Source organism: Rhinoderma darwinii, chromosome 7 (assembly GCF_050947455.1).
Source record: "Rhinoderma darwinii isolate aRhiDar2 chromosome 7, aRhiDar2.hap1, whole genome shotgun sequence".
NCBI classification, from domain to species: domain Eukaryota; kingdom Metazoa; phylum Chordata; class Amphibia; order Anura; family Rhinodermatidae; genus Rhinoderma; species Rhinoderma darwinii.
The window spans coordinates 117,595,113-117,615,258 of record NC_134693.1 but is presented as its reverse complement, the minus strand read 5'-3'; the positions used below and the strand labels follow the sequence as shown (position 1 = coordinate 117,615,258).

Sequence of the window (20,146 nt, the reverse complement as noted above, 5' to 3'; positions counted from 1 at the left end):
GATTTACAGGGGGGGGGGGACACGCAAATTAAAGTTGCTAAAAATGTATGACAGGTGTAAACTTAAATGACCTATCCACTGGTAATAGTATTAGGTAAAGAAGAACCAAACAAAATACTGATTCTTGTCTGCAAAAGTCTTACAGTGTTCATAGGGGAAGTGCAGAACACATGAATTGTCGTCTATAACTCTGCTGAGCCAAGGGCTCCACCTACTGGCACCAGAGCGCACTGCTAGTTTATTTCAGAATCCTCACACATTGAATATTGTTATCTTGCAACTTTTGAATTCGGAAAAGAGGGACATTTCAAGCCACGCCCCCTAACCACACCCAATATTCCGCATAAACACATCAAATCACGGCCAGATCCTTCTGCAAATAACAAGCGCACATTCTTACTGCGGATTTCTAGACTGTCTGGATATCACAGATATTATGGATCCGGTTATGTCATCTTTATGTTACTTTTCCTAACTTGGGTATAAAATTTGCTCATCATGATGGGGATTTTTTTTTCCAGTTGTGTAACTCTGCTACTGGTCAATGGAAAAATCATCCACCAGAGCCCCCTTGTAGATCACTTCACACACAGCCCCCTGTAGATAGCGCCACACACAGCCCCCGTGCAGATAGCTCCAGACACAGCTCCCTGTAGATAGCGTCAGATACAGCCCCCTGTAGATAGCGCCACACACAGCCCCCTATAGATAGCGCCCTACACATCCCCCCCTGTACATAGCGCCAGACACAGCCCCCCTGTACATAACGCCACACACAGCCCCCTATACATAGCTCCACACACAGCCCCCCTGTAGATAGTGCCACACACAGCACCCCTGTACATAGCGCCAGATACAGCCCCCCTGTACATAGCGCCACACACAGCCCCCCTATACATAGCGCCACACACAGCCCCCTGTAGATAGCGCCAGACACAGCCTCCCTGTACATAGCGCCAGATACAGTCCCCCCTGTACATAGCTCCACACACAGCCCCCCTGTGGATAGCTCTACACACAGCCCCCCTGTAGATAGCCCTACACACAGTCCTCCTGTAGATAGCTCCAGATACAGCCCCCTCTGTACATAGCTCCACACACAGCCCCCTGTAGATAGCTCCACATACAGCCCCCCCCTTTGTAGATAGCTCCACACACAGCCTGCTTGTAGATAGCGCCACACACAGCCCCCCCTGTAGATAGCTCCACACACAGCCCCCTGTAGATAGCTCCACACACAGGCCCCCTGTAGATAGCGCTAGTCACAGCCCCCCCTGTAGATAGCGCCACACACAGCCCCGCTGTATATAGCGCCACACACAGCCCCCCTGTAGATAGCGCCACACACAGCCCCCCTGCAGATAGCGCCACACACAGCCCCCGTGCAGATAGCTCCAGACACAGCTCCCTGTAGATAGCGTCAGATACAGCCCCCTGTAGATAGCGCCACACACAGCCCCCTATAGATAGCGCCAGATACAGTCCCCCCTGTACATAGCTCCACACACAGCCCCCCTGTGGATAGCTCTACACACAGCACCCCTGTAGATAGCCCTACACACAGTCCTCCTGTAGATAGCTCCAGACACAGCCCCCCTGTAGATAGCTCCACATACAGCCCCCCCCCCTGTAGATAGCTCCACACACAGCCCGCCTGTACATAGCGCCAGATACAGTCCCCCCTGTACATAGCTCCACACACAGCCCCCCTGTGGATAGCTCTACACACAGCCCCCCTGTAGATAGCCCTACACACAGTCCTCCTGTAGATAGCTCCAGATACAGCCCCCTCTGTACATAGCTCCACACACAGCCCCCTGTAGATAGCTCCACATACAGCCCCCCCCTTTGTAGATAGCTCCACACACAGCCTGCTTGTAGATAGCGCCACACACAGCCCCCCCTGTAGATAGCTCCACACACAGCCCCCTGTAGATAGCTCCACACACAGGCCCCCTGTAGATAGCGCTAGTCACAGCCCCCCCTGTAGATAGCGCCACACACAGCCCCGCTGTATATAGCGCCACACACAGCCCCCCTGCAGATAGCGCCACACACAGCCCCCGTGCAGATAGCTCCAGACACAGCTCCCTGTAGATAGCGTCAGATACAGCCCCCTGTAGATAGCGCCACACACAGCCCCCTATAGATAGCGCCCTACACATCCCCCCCTGTACATAGCGCCAGACACAGCCCCCCTGTACATAACGCCACACACAGCCCCCTATACATAGCTCCACACACAGCCCCCTGTAGATAGTGCCACACACAGCACCCCTGTACATAGCGCCAGATACAGCCCCCCTGTACATAGCGCCACACACAGCCCCCCTATACATAGCGCCACACACAGCCCCCCTGTACATAGCTCCACACACAGCCCCTTGTAGATAGCGCCAGACACAGCCTCCCTGTACATAGCGCCAGATACAGTCCCCCCTGTACATAGCTCCACACACAGCCCCCCTGTGGATAGCTCTACACACAGCCCCCCTGTAGATAGCCCTACACACAGTCCTCCTGTAGATAGCTCCAGACACAGCCCCCCTGTAGATAGCTCCACATACAGCCCCCCCCCCCTGTAGATAGCTCCACACACAGCCCGCCTGTAGATAGCGCCACACACAGCCCCCCCTGTAGATAGCTCCACACACAGCCCCCTGTAGATAGCTCCACACACAGGCCCCCTGTAGATAGCGCTAGACACAGCCCCCCCTGTAGATAGCGCCACACACAGTCCCGCTGTATATAGCGCCACACACAGCCCCCCTGTAGATAGCGCCACACACAGCCCCCCTGTAGATAGCTCCATACACAGCCCCACTGTAGATTGCTCCACACACAGCCCCCCCCCCCCCCCCCCCGTGTATAGCACCAGACACAGCCCCCCTGTAGATAGCGCCAGACACAGCCCCCTGTACATAGCTCCACACACAGCCCCCCTGTAGATAGCTCCACACACAGCCCCCCTGTAGATAGTGCCACACACAGCCCCCCTGTAGATAGCTCCACACACAGCCCCCCTGTTGATGGCTCCACACACAGCCCCCGGTGTAGATAGTTCCACACACAGCCCCCCTGTACAAAGCGCCAGACACAGCCCCCCCAATAGATAGCTCCACACACAGCCCCCCAGTAGGTAGCATAACACAACCCCCTTATACTTTGTGCCACAATGCAGCCAGAGTGGAGAGCGGTAGAGGTAGCTGGCCCTACTGCTGTCACTCACCGTCAGAAGAAGGCAGGAGTCTTGCAGCGGCGTTCTCACTGGTGTCGATGCCGGCTCGGGAGTGAACCAGTCCAGTCACCTGACCGGTGAGGTCAGATGACAGGTCAGGTGACTGTACTGGTCCACTCCCGGGCCGGCATCGATCCCAGTGAGAACACTGCCGCAAGACTCCTGCCTTCTTCTGATCGCTGCTGCAGTCAGCAGCGATCAGCTGTTTTGATGCAGCGCCCAGCGGGACATTTTGCAGACCTCCCGGGACGGCGGGACAGCGGTGAGAAACCGGGACAGTTGGGAGGTATGATGTAAGTACTGTATAGTGAAACTACTTTGAGGTAAGGGCAACCACCCATAATTGCAGTGAAAAATGGTCTACCAGAGGGGAGATCATCTCAAACAAGAGGGTCAATATACATAGGATATAAGGGAATGGAAAACTCGTCACAGAACAATCCGTATTATAGCAGTTTTCCAAAAGTCAAACAATGATCGGTGGAAATGCAAGCCCTGCCAAACAGCAAAATGGAGGGGCCACTGAACTACGCAAGTGCTATATTCCCCTATTTATATACACAGCCACATCAGCTCATCCGTACATGCAGCTGTGCCCGGTACTGCAGGTTTTGGGGTCCTTTTACACAGCCTGCATTGGCTGTAAACAACGAGCACTGATCGACGAGAAAGCTCATTGATCGGCGCTCGTTTGCTCCAGTCACAGCTAAAATTGCTAATGTCTAGGGATGAAGGATCGTTACTACAATCGTTCGTCCCCATACATTTCCACCATGTCGAGGACAATTTTATTGGCCGCATAGATGAGCCGATCAGCCAATGAACGAGTGTTTGCTCATTCATTGGCTGATCGTTGCCCTGTTTACACAGGGCAGTGATCGGGAACAACCGATCATATGATCATGTTCATTTGCCCGATCGATGACCCAAATTACGCTGGAACAAACAAAAAAATATCAGATTTCACCTTTCCTCTTTCCACATTATTGTAATCTACTTTTCCCTTCCATCCTCCCCAAACTCCTCCATCTTCATTACTTAGATCTCAATGTTCATAGTTATTTTAAAGGTATTATTGTTACCATGTCATTCGTACTTCGTACAGTATTCAGTAAAAACTTGGATAAAATAGTGTTCTTGGACTAAAATACTAACTGTATATTACAAATCTCAATAAAAAAATAATAATCCACTTATGCAGCAGAAGGAAACGTGTTTTTATCTGTCATAGAAACACACACATCCAAAATTAATTGCACTACTTTCATGATTAAAATCTGGGGAAGGATTATAGTAATCTCGCCAGTATAAGTCCAGATGACCTAGATTTCAACGTATTATATATAGATCAGCGTGAGTCAGTAGAAGAGCCAAATATATTTTTCCATATAGTTTATAAGGTATTACAAGGTTATTACACAAAGAGATACATTATATGGACAAGAGTATTGGGACACCTACACATTACACCTACAGGAGCTTTTCTGACATCTCATTCTAAATCCATAGGTATTAATATGGAGTTGGTCTCCCCTTTGCAGCTATAACAGCGTCCACTCTCCTGGGAAGGTTTTCTACAAGATTTTGGAGGATATCTGTGGGAATTTATGCCATTTATTCAGAAGAGCATTTGTGAGGTCAGACACTGATGTTGGAGGAGAGGGCCTGGCTTGCAATCGCCGTTTTAGTTTATCCTAAAGGTGTTGTTTGGGGTTGAGGTCAGGACGCTGTGCGGACCGTCAAGTTCTTTTACACCAAACTCACCTAATCATGCCTTCATGGACCTTGCGTGTGCACTGGGGAAGAGTCATGCTGGGACAGAAAAGAGCCGAACCCCAAACCATTCCCACAAAGTTGGAAGAATTATAATTGTCCAAGATGTCTTGGTATGCTGAAGCATTAAGATTTCCCTTCACTGGACCTAAGGGGCCCAGACTAACCCCTGAAAAACAACCCCATAGTATTATCCCTCCTTCGCCAAACTTTACAGTAGGCACAATGCCGTCAGGCAGGTAACGTTCTCCTGGCATTCGCCAAACCCAGACTCGTCCATCACACTGGCAGATAGAGAAGTGTGATTCATCGCTGCACAAAACACGTTTCCAGTGATCTAGAGACCAGTGGCGACGCGCTTTACACCACTACATGAGACGCTTGCCATTGTGCTTGGTGCTGTAAGAGTGCATGCAGCTGCCCAGCCATAGAATCTATGCCATGAAACGACCCGGCGCAGTTTTTGTGCGGCTGTTAACGCCAGAGGATGGTTTGGATCTCTGCAGTTATTGAGTCAGCGGAGCATTGGCGACTTTTATGCACTATGCACCTCAGCACTTAGCGACCCCGCTCTGTAACTTTATGTGGTCTACCACTTTGTGGCTGAGTAGCGTTGGTTCCCTCTAGGAGGGAACAAATTTCATGAACTGACTTGTTACAATGGTGGCGTCCTATTACAGTACAATACTCAAATTCACTGATCTCTTTAGAACGACCCATTCTTTCACAAATATTTGTAAAGGCGACTGCATGGCTCGGTGCTGGATTTTATACACTTGTGGCAATGGGACTGAACGAAACACCTGAATTCAATGATTAATAGGTGTGTCCCAATACTTCTGTCCATATAGTGTATTTTCCATATAGTTTATAAGGTACTGCAAGGTTATTACACAAAGAGATAGATAGATAGATAGATAGATAGATAGATAGATAGATAGATAGATAGATAGATAGATAGATAGATAGATAGATAGATAGATAGATAGATAGATAGAGATGTACTACTGTGTCTGAATTTACAAAGTGTCGAAAACGTTGCCAAATTTTGGCATAACTTTGATGTTTGCGCCTCACTAGACACATTTTGAAAGTGTCTTGAAGAGAGGGCATATCTTAACAGGAAATAGGGTGACTTAATTGACAAGGGCATGGTCTAAAATGCACCCAGTTCCAAAAACGCGTAAGAGAACCTGGCACAATGCTGGCGAAACATAAGCCAAATCAAAAGGAAGAAAAAAGTGCAACATGCACCAAAAATATCATGCAGCATGCACCACTGTGGTAAATTTGTGACCGCCTGGTCTAAGTTGATGCTGTTTAGCGATTAGGCCTAATTCACCCGAGCATGTTCTGTCCGTGATATACGGACGGTATGTCGACAGTATTTTCCGGACCAAACACACTGCAGGGAGCCGTAGTTATCTATGATGCTAGTAGTCCCTGCCTCGCTGCGGAAAACTGACCCGTAGTGAAAACATGATTACAGTACGGGACAGTTTTCCCGCAGCGAGGCAGGGACTCGTAGCTTCATAGATAACTATGACGCTAGGAGCCCAGCTCCCTGCAGTGTGTTCGGTCCGGAAAAAACTGCCGACATGCGGTCAGTATATCACGAACGAACGTGCTCGTGTGAATTAGGCCTTAGACAGCATTAGTAAATGTGGGCCACTGTGTTATGCCTAGCGCAGGGCATAAGGGGGCAGCGTATAATTTTCTTTTTGGTGTTCTTTGTATCATTGTGTCAAGCACCGCCCCTCAGGCCCTGCACTAGTCGTATTACACTGTATCAGTTTTGGAATCAGCCAGGAACGTTCCTTTAATTCGGTTTGCACAAAAATATGTTTTTAAACCTGCAACAAAGACTCCGCATTAACTTCTCAGTGTATGTTCTTGGGATATGAGGCAGTTAATACGTACAGAGGTCTGCGTGCGGATGGATGAATGTTCTTCTGAGTCCACTGCAATGGTGAAGCTTTAAAAAGCCTGAGATTGCATTTGCTTTTCTTTTGCAGCTTATTGGCTTGTAAACAAGATCACAGGGCTCGTAACAAGCAGCTGCCTCCAAACTGCTGCCGCCGCTTTCTCTGCTTCTGAAGACACCACTCGGTGGAGAGTATTGGGCCTCCTTATCTAATTACAGGCGCACCGAAATTGTATGTTCACACCGCCTATTTCTGTACGTTTTTCGGGCCGTAAACGGAAAAAAATAAGAAGCAGAACGCCTCCAAACATCTGCCCATTGACTTCCGATGCAACGTTTTTTTACGAGACCGTTTTGAAAAACAGCCGCGAAAAAGAAGTGCAGGACACTTATTGGGACGTTTTTCATTGACTGTATAGAAAACAGCTCCAAAAACGGCTGTAAATAACGCAGCGAAAATCGCGAGCGGCTTAAAAAACGTCTGAAAATCAGGAGCTGTTTTCCCTTGAAAACAGCTCCGTATTTTCAGACGTTTTTGACTCAGCGTGTGAACATAGCCTAAGGGTATGTCCCCACACACAGGATACGCTGCAGATTTTCTGCAACAGAAAATCTGCAGCAGAATCTCTAGAAAAACGCTGGTAAATCTTACAGAAATTCGCACCAAACAGTGCGTTTTTTCTGCTCATATTGCTGAGGAAACGCTGTTTTTTCCGCAGCGGTTATACCTGCGGATTTAGTGTTAAACATTAGTTATAGCAAAGTATATGTACACCTGCGAATTTCCAGCAGTTTTAACTGCATTTCCGCTGCATAAACATAAATCTGTTGTGGAATTTTTGCTCCCCATTGAAGTCTATGGGCCAAACACGCAGCATCTCCGCACCGAACACGCAGCATAAATCAACATGCTGTGGAAATGAAAAATGCACCGCAGAACACTTTTCGCACGACTTTTGTGCGGTTGTTTTTTTCCGCAGCGTGGGCATGAGATCTTCTAAATTTCATTCACTTTGCTGCTACTGTAAGGGAAAACCGCTCCTGATTTTCAGCTGTTTTTTTTTTTTAGCAACTCACATATTTTACGGCTGTTTTTGGAGCTGTTTTTCTATAGAGTCAACAAAAACGGCTCCAAAAACGACTCAAGAAGTGACATGCACTTTTTCACGGGCGGTTTTTTCAAAACGGCCGCGCAAAAAAAAACGCCCCGTCGGAACAGAACGCCGTTTTTACCATTGAAATCAATGGGTAGATGTTGGGAGGCGTTCTGCTTCCGATTTTTCGCCCGTTTACGTCCCGAAAATAAGCCATGTGAACATACCATAAATGCTGCGGAATGTCCACACAGAATTCTGTTGCGGATATTCCACAGCATTTACGCTACATGGGAACCCAGCCTTAGTGTTATTGAATTATTCTCTGCCTGTTTTGTGCACATTATTTCTAGTAGTGCACTGCTCTCATGTTTAAGCTCTGAAAGGCAATGCATTATCTAAAAGGCTACAAATTATTTAAATCAGGGTCATTTGTTTTTTTTATGTGACTATGCATATAATAAAAAATCTATACCAGTTTTCCCACTGGCCACTTTATCAGTAAGTATAGGCTGACACTTTCTATTTTCTGCAGCTTTCGCTCGGCTTTGCTGTCTAGACGGGGACAACATGAACAGAGTCATCTCAGTATCATTAGAGGGCATGGGATTTAAAGAGGACCTGGTACTTTTTGGCGTCTGATGCGGTAATTTGCTGTAGTTAGCCAATGGGGAATGAACCACAGTGAATCTCCTCGGATGGAGCCATCTTCACTACCTTTGATACTGTCCAATCAGCGCAGGGCAGATTAGGACAAAAGTCTTTTCCCAGCGAGGTCTGGCTAGGCAAAGCTTGTCATGAGCTTCGTTGTGCTGATTGGACCGCATCAGAGGCAGTGGAGAGGAGATTCACTGTAGTTTACGCCACATTAGCTGACTGCGGTGAATTACCATATCAGACGCTTAAAGTATGGAGAATAATTACTTAGGAACGGTGGGGGGGGGGGAGGGGGGCACAAGTAAAACCGCACCTAAAAACAGGGAGGGAGTGGGGTAAAGGTAATGCATGTACATAAGATGTTAGGACCTGGTGACAGGTCCTCTTTAATTACTGCAACACTATACATGTAGATAAGGCTCTGTACACAGCTCCCCTGTCACTCCCTAGCCCATGGTTTAGGTGGGCGTACTCCCTCACTTTCTCTATTAATTGACTCCCATTCATTTCAAATGCCATAAAGCGCACACACAACCTGCTGCACTGTCCATACAGACAATACAGAAAGAAAGTTTGTGTCAGCAATACCAAAGTGTTTGGTTTTTTTTCACGTCGGCAAACATCTGCCCTTTGCTTGCATTGGGTCTTACGATGTTCTGTTCAGACGAGGTGTCATTTTACGCGTCGCTGTCAAAAGACGGCGCGTAAACTTACGCCCGCGTTAAAGAAGTGCAGGACACTTCTTGGAGCAGTTTTTCATTGACTCCAATGAAGAAAAGCTCCAATTACGTCTGTAAAAGACGCCGCGAAAAACGCGTGCACTTGTAAAAACGTCTGAAATTCAGGAGCTGTTTTCTCCTGAAAACAGCTCCGTAATTTCAGACGTATTTGGCGTTGGTGTGCACATACCCTTACAGGCATGTGAATGAAACTAAAATTAAATGGATTTTCCAGCCAAAAAAAATTGATGGCCTATCCTCCCAGGAGTCGGGGGTCCGACTCTTGGGACACCCGCCGATCAGCTATTTTGAAGGGGCGGCAGCGCTCATACGATTCAATTCTTCTTGCTCACTGAATCGTTGACACACATTTAGTGGTGATTCACAGGTATTGCAGCCTTTTCTCTCATTCACTTTAACGAGCGCATGCGGCCCTTTCAAAACAGCTGATTGGCGGGGGTCCTGGGAGTCGGACCATGACCCATCAGCTATTGATGGCCTATCCAGAGGATAGGCGAGTATATGGCAAAGTTTTCCTTTTATTGGCTTTTACAAATAGACTGTTTTTATGAAGAGGTAAGCAGAAGTCTAGACAGAGGGGCCGCTGTGGATTTAGTGTTTTTGGACTTTGCAAAGGCATTTGACACTGTCCCCCATAGACGCCTAATGGGTAAATTACGGACTATAGGTTTAGAAAATATAGTTTGTAATTGGATTGAGAATTGGCTCAAGGACCGTATCCAGAGAGTTGTGGTCAATGATTCCTTCTCTGAATGGTCACCGGTTATAAGTGGTGTACCCCAGGGTTCAGTGCTGGGACCACTATTATTCAACTTATTTATTAATGATATAGAGGATGGGATTAATAGCACTATTTCTATTTTTGCAGATGACACCAAGCTATGTAATATAGTTCAGACTATGGAAGATGTTTGTGAATTGCAGGCAGATTTAAACAAACTAAGTGTTTGGGCGTCCACTTGGCAAATGAAGTTTAATGTAGATAAATGTAAAGTTATGCATCTGGGTACCAACAACCTGCATGCATCATATGTCCTAGGGGGAGCTACACTGGGGGAGTCACTTGTTGAGAAGGATCTGGGTGTTCTTGTAAATCATAAACTCAATAACAGCATGCAATGTCAATCAGCTGCTCCAAAGGCCAGCAAGATATTGTCGTGTATTAAAAGAGGCATGGACTCACGGGACAGGGATGTAATAATGCCACTTTACAAAGCATTAGTGAGGCCTCATCTAGAATATGCAGTTCAGTTCTGGGCTCCAGTTCATAGAAAGGATGCCCTGGAGTTGGAAAAAATACAAAGAAGAGCAACGAAGCTAATAAGGGACATGGAGAATTTAAGTTATGAGGAAAGATTGAAAGAATTAAACCTATTTAGCCTTGAAAAAAGACGACTAAGGGGGGACATGATTAACTTATATAAATATATTAATGGCACATACAAAAAATATGGTGATATCCTGTTCCTTGTAAAACCCCCTCAAAAAACAAGGGGGCACTCCCTCCGTCTGGAGAAAAAAAGGTTCAAGCTGCAGAGGCGACAAGGCTTCTTTACAGTAAGAACGGTGAATTTATGGAATAGCCTACCGCAGGAGCTGGTCACAGCAGGGACAGTAGATGGCTTTAAAAAAGGGTTAGATAATTTCCTAGAACAAAAAAATATTAGCTCCTATGTGTAGAAATTTTTCCTTCCCTTTTCCCTTCCCTTGGTTGGACTTGATGGACATGTGTCTTTTTTCAGCCGTACTAACTATGTAACTATGTAACTATGTAACCACAGTGAAACGCACAATGTGAACTTGGGCTTATTGAACCTTTCTTTAATCACGTCATGAACCTTATTGAACCGCCATGAAGCTTTATGAACCTTTTTTTAATCATGTAAAAACAGCAATATGTTTTAGAATAAATGTTTACATGTCTTTTACTCAAACATTACCAGACAATTAAAGGAGTTTTCCCCATTTTAAGAATTGATGGCATATTCTATGCAGCTGGCGTCCACTTTCCAGAAATGAGGATCAGGGGACCCCGCTCTTCCGATAAGCGGGGATCACAGAGGTGAATATGCCATACATCCTTGAGATGTGAAAACCCCAGATGAGGAGGTTTAAAATAGGCCATGAAAAGTCATAGTCACTTTATCACAAATATTTATTTACAGCTTTAAAAATATGAGAAAGACACAATGACATTAATGTCTTCAAAAGGGGACAAAAAAAACTTGTCTATTTTGTTGCAGATTAAATTAATTTGTTCAGTAATATGAGCAATGTTCATATGCCAATAAAACAGATCATGCGCAAAATTTCTGAACAAAATATTTACATTAATATAAATATGTTGCACGTTTATACTCGTATTTCTAGGAAAAGTACAGAACAATGAAAGATTTAAAAAAAAAAAAAAAAAGAAGGTAGTCTTGGTAGGTAAGTATATCAGAACCAATTATAATGCTGGTAAGGCCTACATGAAAATAAATGAGATGATCTGCTAACTGGGGTTGTGCTGTGACGGTTTCCAGAGCCGACATCAAAAAAGACTTCCGATTTTTCAGACCCTGGGATTATACAGTTGACATCACGCCCTCCGTTCATACCTTCTAATGGTTAAAGACACCGAGTACTACAAAAAGTACATTTACAGTTTTACATATGCTTCATCAGTCGCACTGGATCCCGGATAAGGATTGCCCAGCACAACATCATACATCTGCATGGCCGCAGAGCATTGCACACGTGGAGAAAAACATGAAGTAGAACGTGCTCTTTCCTCGTCCCCTTTGACTACTTCATGTTCTTCTCTAGTTGCCGGCTTCCAGGAGCAGGCATTTACCTGCAACATAAAAACAAGTTCTATTAAAAAAAATGTAAAAGGCAATATACACCTTCAAATGCAATTTTTTTTAAAATACATAATAAAAGAAGGTCAGTGTGTTTGGTATAACTTTATAAATAGTTTTTATTAAAAATTATTTTTACTTTTTGAGATACAGCTGCTCTGTATTTTGTAGACAAAGCAGCTGTATCGTTCACCAAGACTTGAATCCGTCAGTCCCGCGAAACTGACAAGTTCAGTGTTAGTGGGTCCTGCGTGTCTCTGGCTCGTGTCCTGCGTGTATCCAAACAAATAGCGTCTATAAAGTCGTGTAGAAGAGACGACATATCGTTTATGTTAGAGGCTGTTTACATCCGCGCTGGAGCCTCCATTAGGGGCTTCCTCACAGATTCTGCTGTTTTTACCAGACAAAATAGCAGAACATGCCGCTATTTTATCCGGCAGTATGACAGAAAACCCCGACAGAGACCCAATGGAACCCATTATAATCAATCCTGTGCTCCATCCTATGATGAAGCCAAACAACGGAACCCGGAACGCAGGTGTGAATGAGCCCTTACAGGAGCATATGGGTAGGGCAATTATTTCTTTATTTTAGTTTCTATTTTATATAGTATAATGTCCATATAGGTATGAATGTCTTTGTTTGTTTGGGTGAGGAGTGACTACATTTTTTTATATGTTTGTTTCCGTCTATACGGGGAAATCTGTTTTTAAGCTGCCTTCACAAACAGCGTTTTTAGGAAAAATTCCAAGTTTTTTGTGCCATTTTTCCTGGTGATTTTTTTTCCTTTTGTCTTGTGTTTCTTTGATTAGTGGCTTTTTTTTTTTTTTTTTTTTAAATTGCAGCAAGGGGTTACTTTTGAGTTTTTACCAAAAGATTCTCTACGGGGGGGGGGGGGGTAAAAATAAATTTGCATGCACCCACTTTATAAATGAAAAGTCTGGCAACTTTCTTATATATACTTTAATTTTCAACTCCTCTAAATTTTCAAGATATTTGTTTACGGTCAGTGAATGAGGACACTCATGTTTACATTCAGAGGCAGCAAATTGGTAAATAGCCAATTCTCCTCTCAGCTCAGAAGATCCTCCCGACGTATACCTCCAACGTACAGCTGATCGGCTACGGTAGTTAAAAAAAAAAAAAGTGAACCACTCCGTTTATACATTTTTTTAACTATATTTCCTTGTATGCCTTGTATGGAATAATGTAGTCTACTATGCTATTCAATACTACAAACAAAAAGGTATGCCAACGCATACGACCTGGAGGACACTTTATTGGCATACGCATGGTGAATGGGAAACTAAGGATACCTTCAGCATATGTAGTGCCAAATCAAGCTATAAACAGGTCCTCACACAGCATTGCCTACATACAATTGTATCCCCTTCTCAGCTGAGAGCAGTACTAGGCATGTACAGGATTGTTGCCTCCGAATGTAAACTAGAGTGTCCTCATTCACTGACAGCAAACATCTTGAAAATGATAAGAAATTGAAAGATAAAAGGGGGAAATTTACTTGGACTGGCGTTATGTCAGTGCCATAATTTGTGACTTATTAATGCCAATAGTGTGGCGGAAATACAAGAATAAATTTCCCCCAAAGTGTATTAGAAATATGTAGAACTTTGCATTTATACAGTGATTAAGCTTTATTTTGACATAAAACCAGAAAACGCTTTCAATATGGTTTAATGTAGTGATTTAGATTTTTTGTTAAAGGGTAACTAAACTTTTTTTTAAATTTTGATATGTCAGAAGTGATCAATGGAGGTCCGAGCAGCGAGACCGCTACCGATCGCTTAAACTAAGCGCCAGAAGCACTAGGGTGAGCGCTGTACCGTTTCGTTTATGATCGCCTATACTAGTTGAGTGAGTGGTGTACGGACTAAGAATTTCTATTGAGCCCGTACACCGGGAAAAGTCAAGCAGACATTAAGTCGCACAGCGCTCAACCAAGCAATTCCGCCACTTTGTTTCAACGATCGGTGGGGGTCTCACTGCTCGGACCCCACTGATCAAAACTTCTGACCTGTCACTCACTATGACAAGTCAAAAGTTTTTAAGAAGTTTAAACTTTTTTAATGCATTATAAGGATGTGATCCAGAGCACCACCAGAGTGACCCCAAAGAATGTTCCCAGTCACTAGAGCACCAAGACAAGAATCACTGGGATAATGATCGACTGCAGGCTATGTCACATTGCAGCATACCTTCCTCATCCACCTCCTGCCATTGGCGGAGGGCTGGGGCCGGAGCCATGGTTGATTCGTCCCATTCTACGACGCGGATTTCCTGGAGGACTGCAATATATAAAGTATACAAGACCAAGATGTTTTAGAGTTATTGTGGTACAAGCACTTACTAAATTCCCCCGAGAGCTTAGTCGGAGCACCCTGCTCTGCACCGACGAGGGGAAAGAACTCTGAAACGGCTGTCTACAGAAGGGCTTCTCTTCCTTTTTGAGCAGATTCTGGCTCGGCGACAGTCCCTAGTCATGTTTCATGGCTCAGACATTGAATTACAGGGAAGTTACCTCCAATAGGTGGCACTAGAGAGATGTTTACCTTCTTCTGGAGAAGGACTGGTTTCAGCAAATAAATGTTATTGTTTTGCACAATGAAAAGTTATGCAGTTCCAATACACTCTGTATCAATTGCTCATGGTTTTCAAGATCTCTGCTTGCAGTTATTCAATAGAAACTTTCAGCGGATAAAAATCTGTTCTGGTCGTGGGATGGATGCATTACTTGATGTCATTACAGGACAGAACTCTGATAACTGTAACGAGCCGTTAAAATAGAGGACAAAATAGCGCTACGTGCTGCGCTATTTTCGTGGATTCTGCGACAGAGACTTTCAACGCAGATGAGAGCAGAGCCTTACGGCTCTATTACACGGACCAATGATCGGGCCAACGCTTCTTCATTGGCTGATCTGCTCTTTTATGCAGCATTAGAAAATCATTGTTGATAGCAGCACACAGGGTATGTTCACAGAATTTTTTTGACAAGCAATAAAAATCTGCCTCAAAATTCCTTCAGGATTTTTGAGACAGATTTTGAAATGCAAGCCTTTTTTTTTTTACCCGCCTCTACCCTCCATTGAAATCAATGGAGGGAGATTTGGGGCAATTTTTGAGCATGGATTCTGATGCGTCACAAATCGGGCAAAAAATTAATTTCTTTTTTTTCTTTTTTTAAAACCACTGCATGCCAAATGGGAAAAATTATTCGTCAATAAGCAACATGGTTTCTTCAAGCCACAATTCTAGGAAGCTTTTTAAAAGATTTGTCCCAACTGGAGAACCCCTGATATGTTTCACGAAGAGACTATGGACATCATAGAGGGGGGAGTCCCCCAATCTATTAGCCAGAGTGGAGAGACAGTGCGGACGGTGGCTTATATTCTGGCAGACTGGCCTCCAACCACATATTACGTTGATGTAATCGAATTCTGCATTTACGCTGCAGCGGCTACTGCAAGGGAAATTTGCGGTAATAAATAAATACAAAAAAAACAAAAATGATGGATCCTAATGGAGCGCCTTGCAGACAGTGCATGAGGCAGGAGAGAGGGGAAGAGGCGACGGTTAAGTAGAGAAAGGAGCATTTTACTGTAATAAGATATAGTGTAACGTTTTTATCTAGGCTTGTACTATTGATTTCCGGGAATTTAACAAAAAAAAAGTGTCACGGAAAAAACTATTTTTTTTCTCATATGCAGTTTTAGTAATACAGTTAATGGGGCAACAACCATGTATGAACAGTAAGTAACACATTACCCTCTTCCATCGTCATATCTTGAACTGGATATAGAGTTGGAACACCCTCTTCTTGTTAAGTCAGGTCGAATCATACTCTGAAAACTGAAAAAAAATAATAATAATTAGAACGCAGCATTCCTTACAGGTTCACCTACTATTCTGCATCATATTGGTGCTACGGATTCATTTCCAGTAATGTCATTTGCAATGTTGTCCCAACTATAGGCTAGATCCGCACAAGTCAGATTTTAGGTGGCAAATCCGCAAGACAAACTCGCACAGAAATGTTGCAATTTTCCTCTGCGGATTCCACTCAGTAGCTGTAAAAAAGGAAAAGACTCTTGATGTTCCAGTCCTTGAAATGTAATTTCTTTACCCGTGGATTTTGCAGCGGATCGGCAGGTAATCTGCAACACAAGATTACTTGCGGATTTGATGGTGGACTTTTTCATCCCCAATGAAGAAAAGCTGCAACAGAACAAACATGCTGCGGATTTTAAATCTCGCAACGCAAGTCAAAGTCCGCTTGGAAAATTTCCGCAGCTTGTTGATAAGATTTTGCCAAATTCACTTACCGTGCACTGTAATCCGCTGCGGATTTTACCTGCGCAAATCTGAGTGTAAGATCCGAAGCAAATCTGACCAGTGTGTATTAAGCCTTAGGGTTAGTCCACACAGTATTTTGGCGCTGTTTTTGACGCGGAAACCACACCAAGAAACGCCTCCCATTGACTATGGTAAAAAACGCTCGCGGGGAAAAAGAAGCGACATGCCCTTTCTTCGGGCACTTCCGTCTCTGACCTCCCATTGACATCAACTGGAGGCAGAGATCGCGTTTTATAATGGTGGTTATTGCCTGCGGCGCACAATGGCGAAAGACGCTGAGAAAAACGCAGCAAGTGTTCTGCCGGCAGGTCAAAGTCTGCCTCAAAATTCGTTTAGTATCTGGCAGTGAGATTTTGAAATATAAACACTACCTGGGACTCTTAACCCCTTAGTGACCAGCCCATTTTAGGCCCTAATGACCAAGCTATTTTATTCGTTTTTCTATAGTCGCATTCAAAGAGCTATAACGTTTTTATTTTTTCGTCTACATAGCTGTATGAGGACTTGTTTTTTTGCGGGATTAGTTGTGCTTTTTAATAGCACCATTTTTGGGTACATATAATTTTTATATTAACCTTTTTGGGGGGGGGGATTATAAAAAAAAAACTGAAATTCCGCCATTGTTCTATGCGTTTTTAAATTGACGCCGTTCACTATGCGACGTAAATAACATGTTACCTTTATTCTATGGGTGGGTACGATTACCGCGATACCACATATGTAGAGGTTTTTTATGTTTTACGACTTTTGCGCAATAAAAACACTTTTGAACTAAAATTATTTATTTTTTAATCGTCGCTTTCCAAGAGCCGTAATTTTTTTATTTTTCCATCAATGTAGTGATTTTTTGGGCTTGTTTTCTGCGGGACAAGACGTAGTTTTGAATGGTACTGTTTTGGGGTGCATGGCACTTATTGATTCATTTTTATTATGACTTTTTTGAGGGGCAATGGGAAAAAAATTGCAATTTCGCCATGGTTTTTTGCGGGTTTTTTTTACGGTGTTCACCTTGCAGTTTAAATTACATATTAACTTTATTAATGGAGTCATTACGGTCGCGGAGATACCACATATGTGTACTTTTTTTTTTTTTTACATTTTTACTAAATAAAACCACTTTTTATGGAAAAAAATTGATTTATTTTTTTACTGTACTTTTTATTAATAATCTTTATTTCACTTTGATGACTTATTTTATTAGTCCCACTAGGGGACTTTACTGTGCGATATTCCGATCGCTGCTATAATGCTCTGGTATACTTCGTATACCAGAGCATTATTGCCTGTCAGTGTAAATCTTACAGGCAATCTGTTAGGACGTGCCTCCGGCGCGTCCTAACAGGCATATGTCCAGGGCAGACCTGGGGGCTTTTATCAGGCCCCCGGCTGCCATGACAGCCCATCGGAGACCCGCGATTGCATTCGCGGGCCGCCGATGGGTGACAGAGGGAGCGCACTCCCTCTGTAAACAAAGTTAAATGCCGCGGTCGCTATTGACGGCGGCATTTAACGGGTTAAACGGCCGCGATCGAAGTAAACTTCGATCGCGGGCGTTGGAGCAGGAGCTCAGCTGTCATCAGGCAGCAGAGCCCCGGCTCCTGCCTGCACGGGAGACCCGTGCAGGACTTAGACTAGGCTGACGTGAAAAGGCGTCAGCCTAGCCTAAAGCCCATTAGTGACTCACGTGAAAAGGCGTATTAGTGGTCACTAAGGGGTTAAGGCCCTTTTACACTGGACAATTATCGGGCAGACAAGTGTTCATATAATGCTCCTTGCCGATAGCTGCCCTACAGGGCAGCGATCAGCAGATGATCGAGCAAACGCTCATTCATCTGCTGATCATATCGTTTTAAAAAACTGAAATATTATCGTTGTCGGCAGCACATCTCCCTGTGTAAACAGGGAGACCGACTGCCGACATAATAATGTATGGAGACCAGCGATCGGAGTAACAACCGCTCATGACCCATCCATAGCTCTGTGTGACAGTAGCAGACGAGCGCCGATCAACGAGCGGTTTCGTTGATCGGCGATCGTTGCAATTTTGGCCGGCGTAATAAGGCCTTTAGTCGAGACTCCATTACTATCCTATTAGAGACGTGGAAATTTAATTTTCTATGATTTCATGGAGTATTTCCATATACTTTCCCCGTACTGGCGAGTTTGTAGTGCAGGCACCGTCCAGGCATTACAATTCCATTGAACAGTGCCAAATCGCAGTTCCCAGACCAAATAGTCATCAGGCCTCCGTCCCCGGCCCCTATATCCCTGTGATTGGCAAGAGGTCCCTGCAATTATACCCCCACTGATCAACAAGCGATGGTATATCCTAGCCATCCCATCACTTGCCGAGATACCAGATACCGCTAAATAACTAACCAGGCTGATACTTACAACAAGACGATAAAGTCCGATATTCCCCAGAACATGTCTGTGATAAAGGAAAGCCTCCATGGAGATCTCCGCTGACCATCCAATACTTGTCCTAAAAAAAAAAATATATATATAATGGTTAACATATTAGTTATTACAAAAAAATTTGATGTTAAAGTGTAGCTCCACCTTCGACACCCCCCGGCTCTCCCTCCTCCATCAGTCCTACATTTTTGGCGGGAGCGGTGGCGTGCTTCGAAGAAGAAGAAACAATTGACAGGGTGATGATTCTTGTCAGGGCTAGAATGGCGGCCATATAGGTTTATATATAAGAAATGACTGAATACAACGATGTGGCCTCCCCCCGGTACAGGGTCTGACAGATTTGTCAACTTTTTCTAAAATCTTTCTTAGGCGCACTTGGCGATGAACAAGGATTAGCACAGAATTGTTCCGAAGCCGGCGCCTTTTGGGAGGATACGGCGCATGTCACGCTGCTTTCAATAATAAATATTTATATAATTCCTGAACACAAATAAAAATGTCCCCGCTCATGTATAAATCTCACCAAAACTTTCATAAAAAGTTATTGTTTAAAAATAAATCTGCCCCCGCCATTCATGGCGATAAAGCACGTCAATGGCAACCACTTGAATACCATTATAAGCCTGAACAACTGCGTTACGGAAACCCACTAACACGTCATCATAATCCTCACTACTCTGCATTATTGTAGTTAGTATAGGTTTTAATGCTGATAAGTGCAGGTGCCCATTAAGTGATATACTACCACTCTCATCATGTAAAGATGGATGGAGATACATACATACATACATACATACATACATACATACATACATACATACATACATACATACATACATACTCCATGCCCCACAACATTGGCTAGATATAGGCAGACACTACATATGAGTACATAGCCGCCGCCTGCTCTCACCATTCGCGATATACACCATGTTTTGGCTTCTCCAGATGGTGACTCAGTCTCTGTCGGTCTTACGGATATCCTGATCACATGACCCAGGAGGTGGAAGCCGCTGATTGGCTGCAATTTTTGAAACGTATCTTCCGTAGCAACGTTGACCTATCATCTAGGAATAGTTTCTGGT

At 44.4% G+C, this 20,146-nt stretch overlaps 1 protein-coding gene across 1 annotated transcript; it reads right to left on the bottom strand.

Annotated features, from left to right (window-relative positions):
- Positions 1-11,563: 11,563 nt before the first annotated feature.
- SELENOK (selenoprotein K) lies at positions 11,564-20,133 on the bottom strand. Its single transcript, XM_075833900.1, has 5 exons — positions 19,975-20,133; positions 19,038-19,128; positions 16,056-16,139; positions 14,486-14,575; positions 11,564-12,262 (listed from the first exon to the last, which is right to left on the bottom strand). Exons 1-5 carry the CDS (start codon positions 19,991-19,993, stop codon positions 12,259-12,261), a joined length of 288 nt encoding a protein of 95 aa, XP_075690015.1. The 5' UTR covers positions 19,994-20,133; the 3' UTR covers positions 11,564-12,258.
- Between the last annotated feature and the right edge of the window lie 13 nt (positions 20,134-20,146).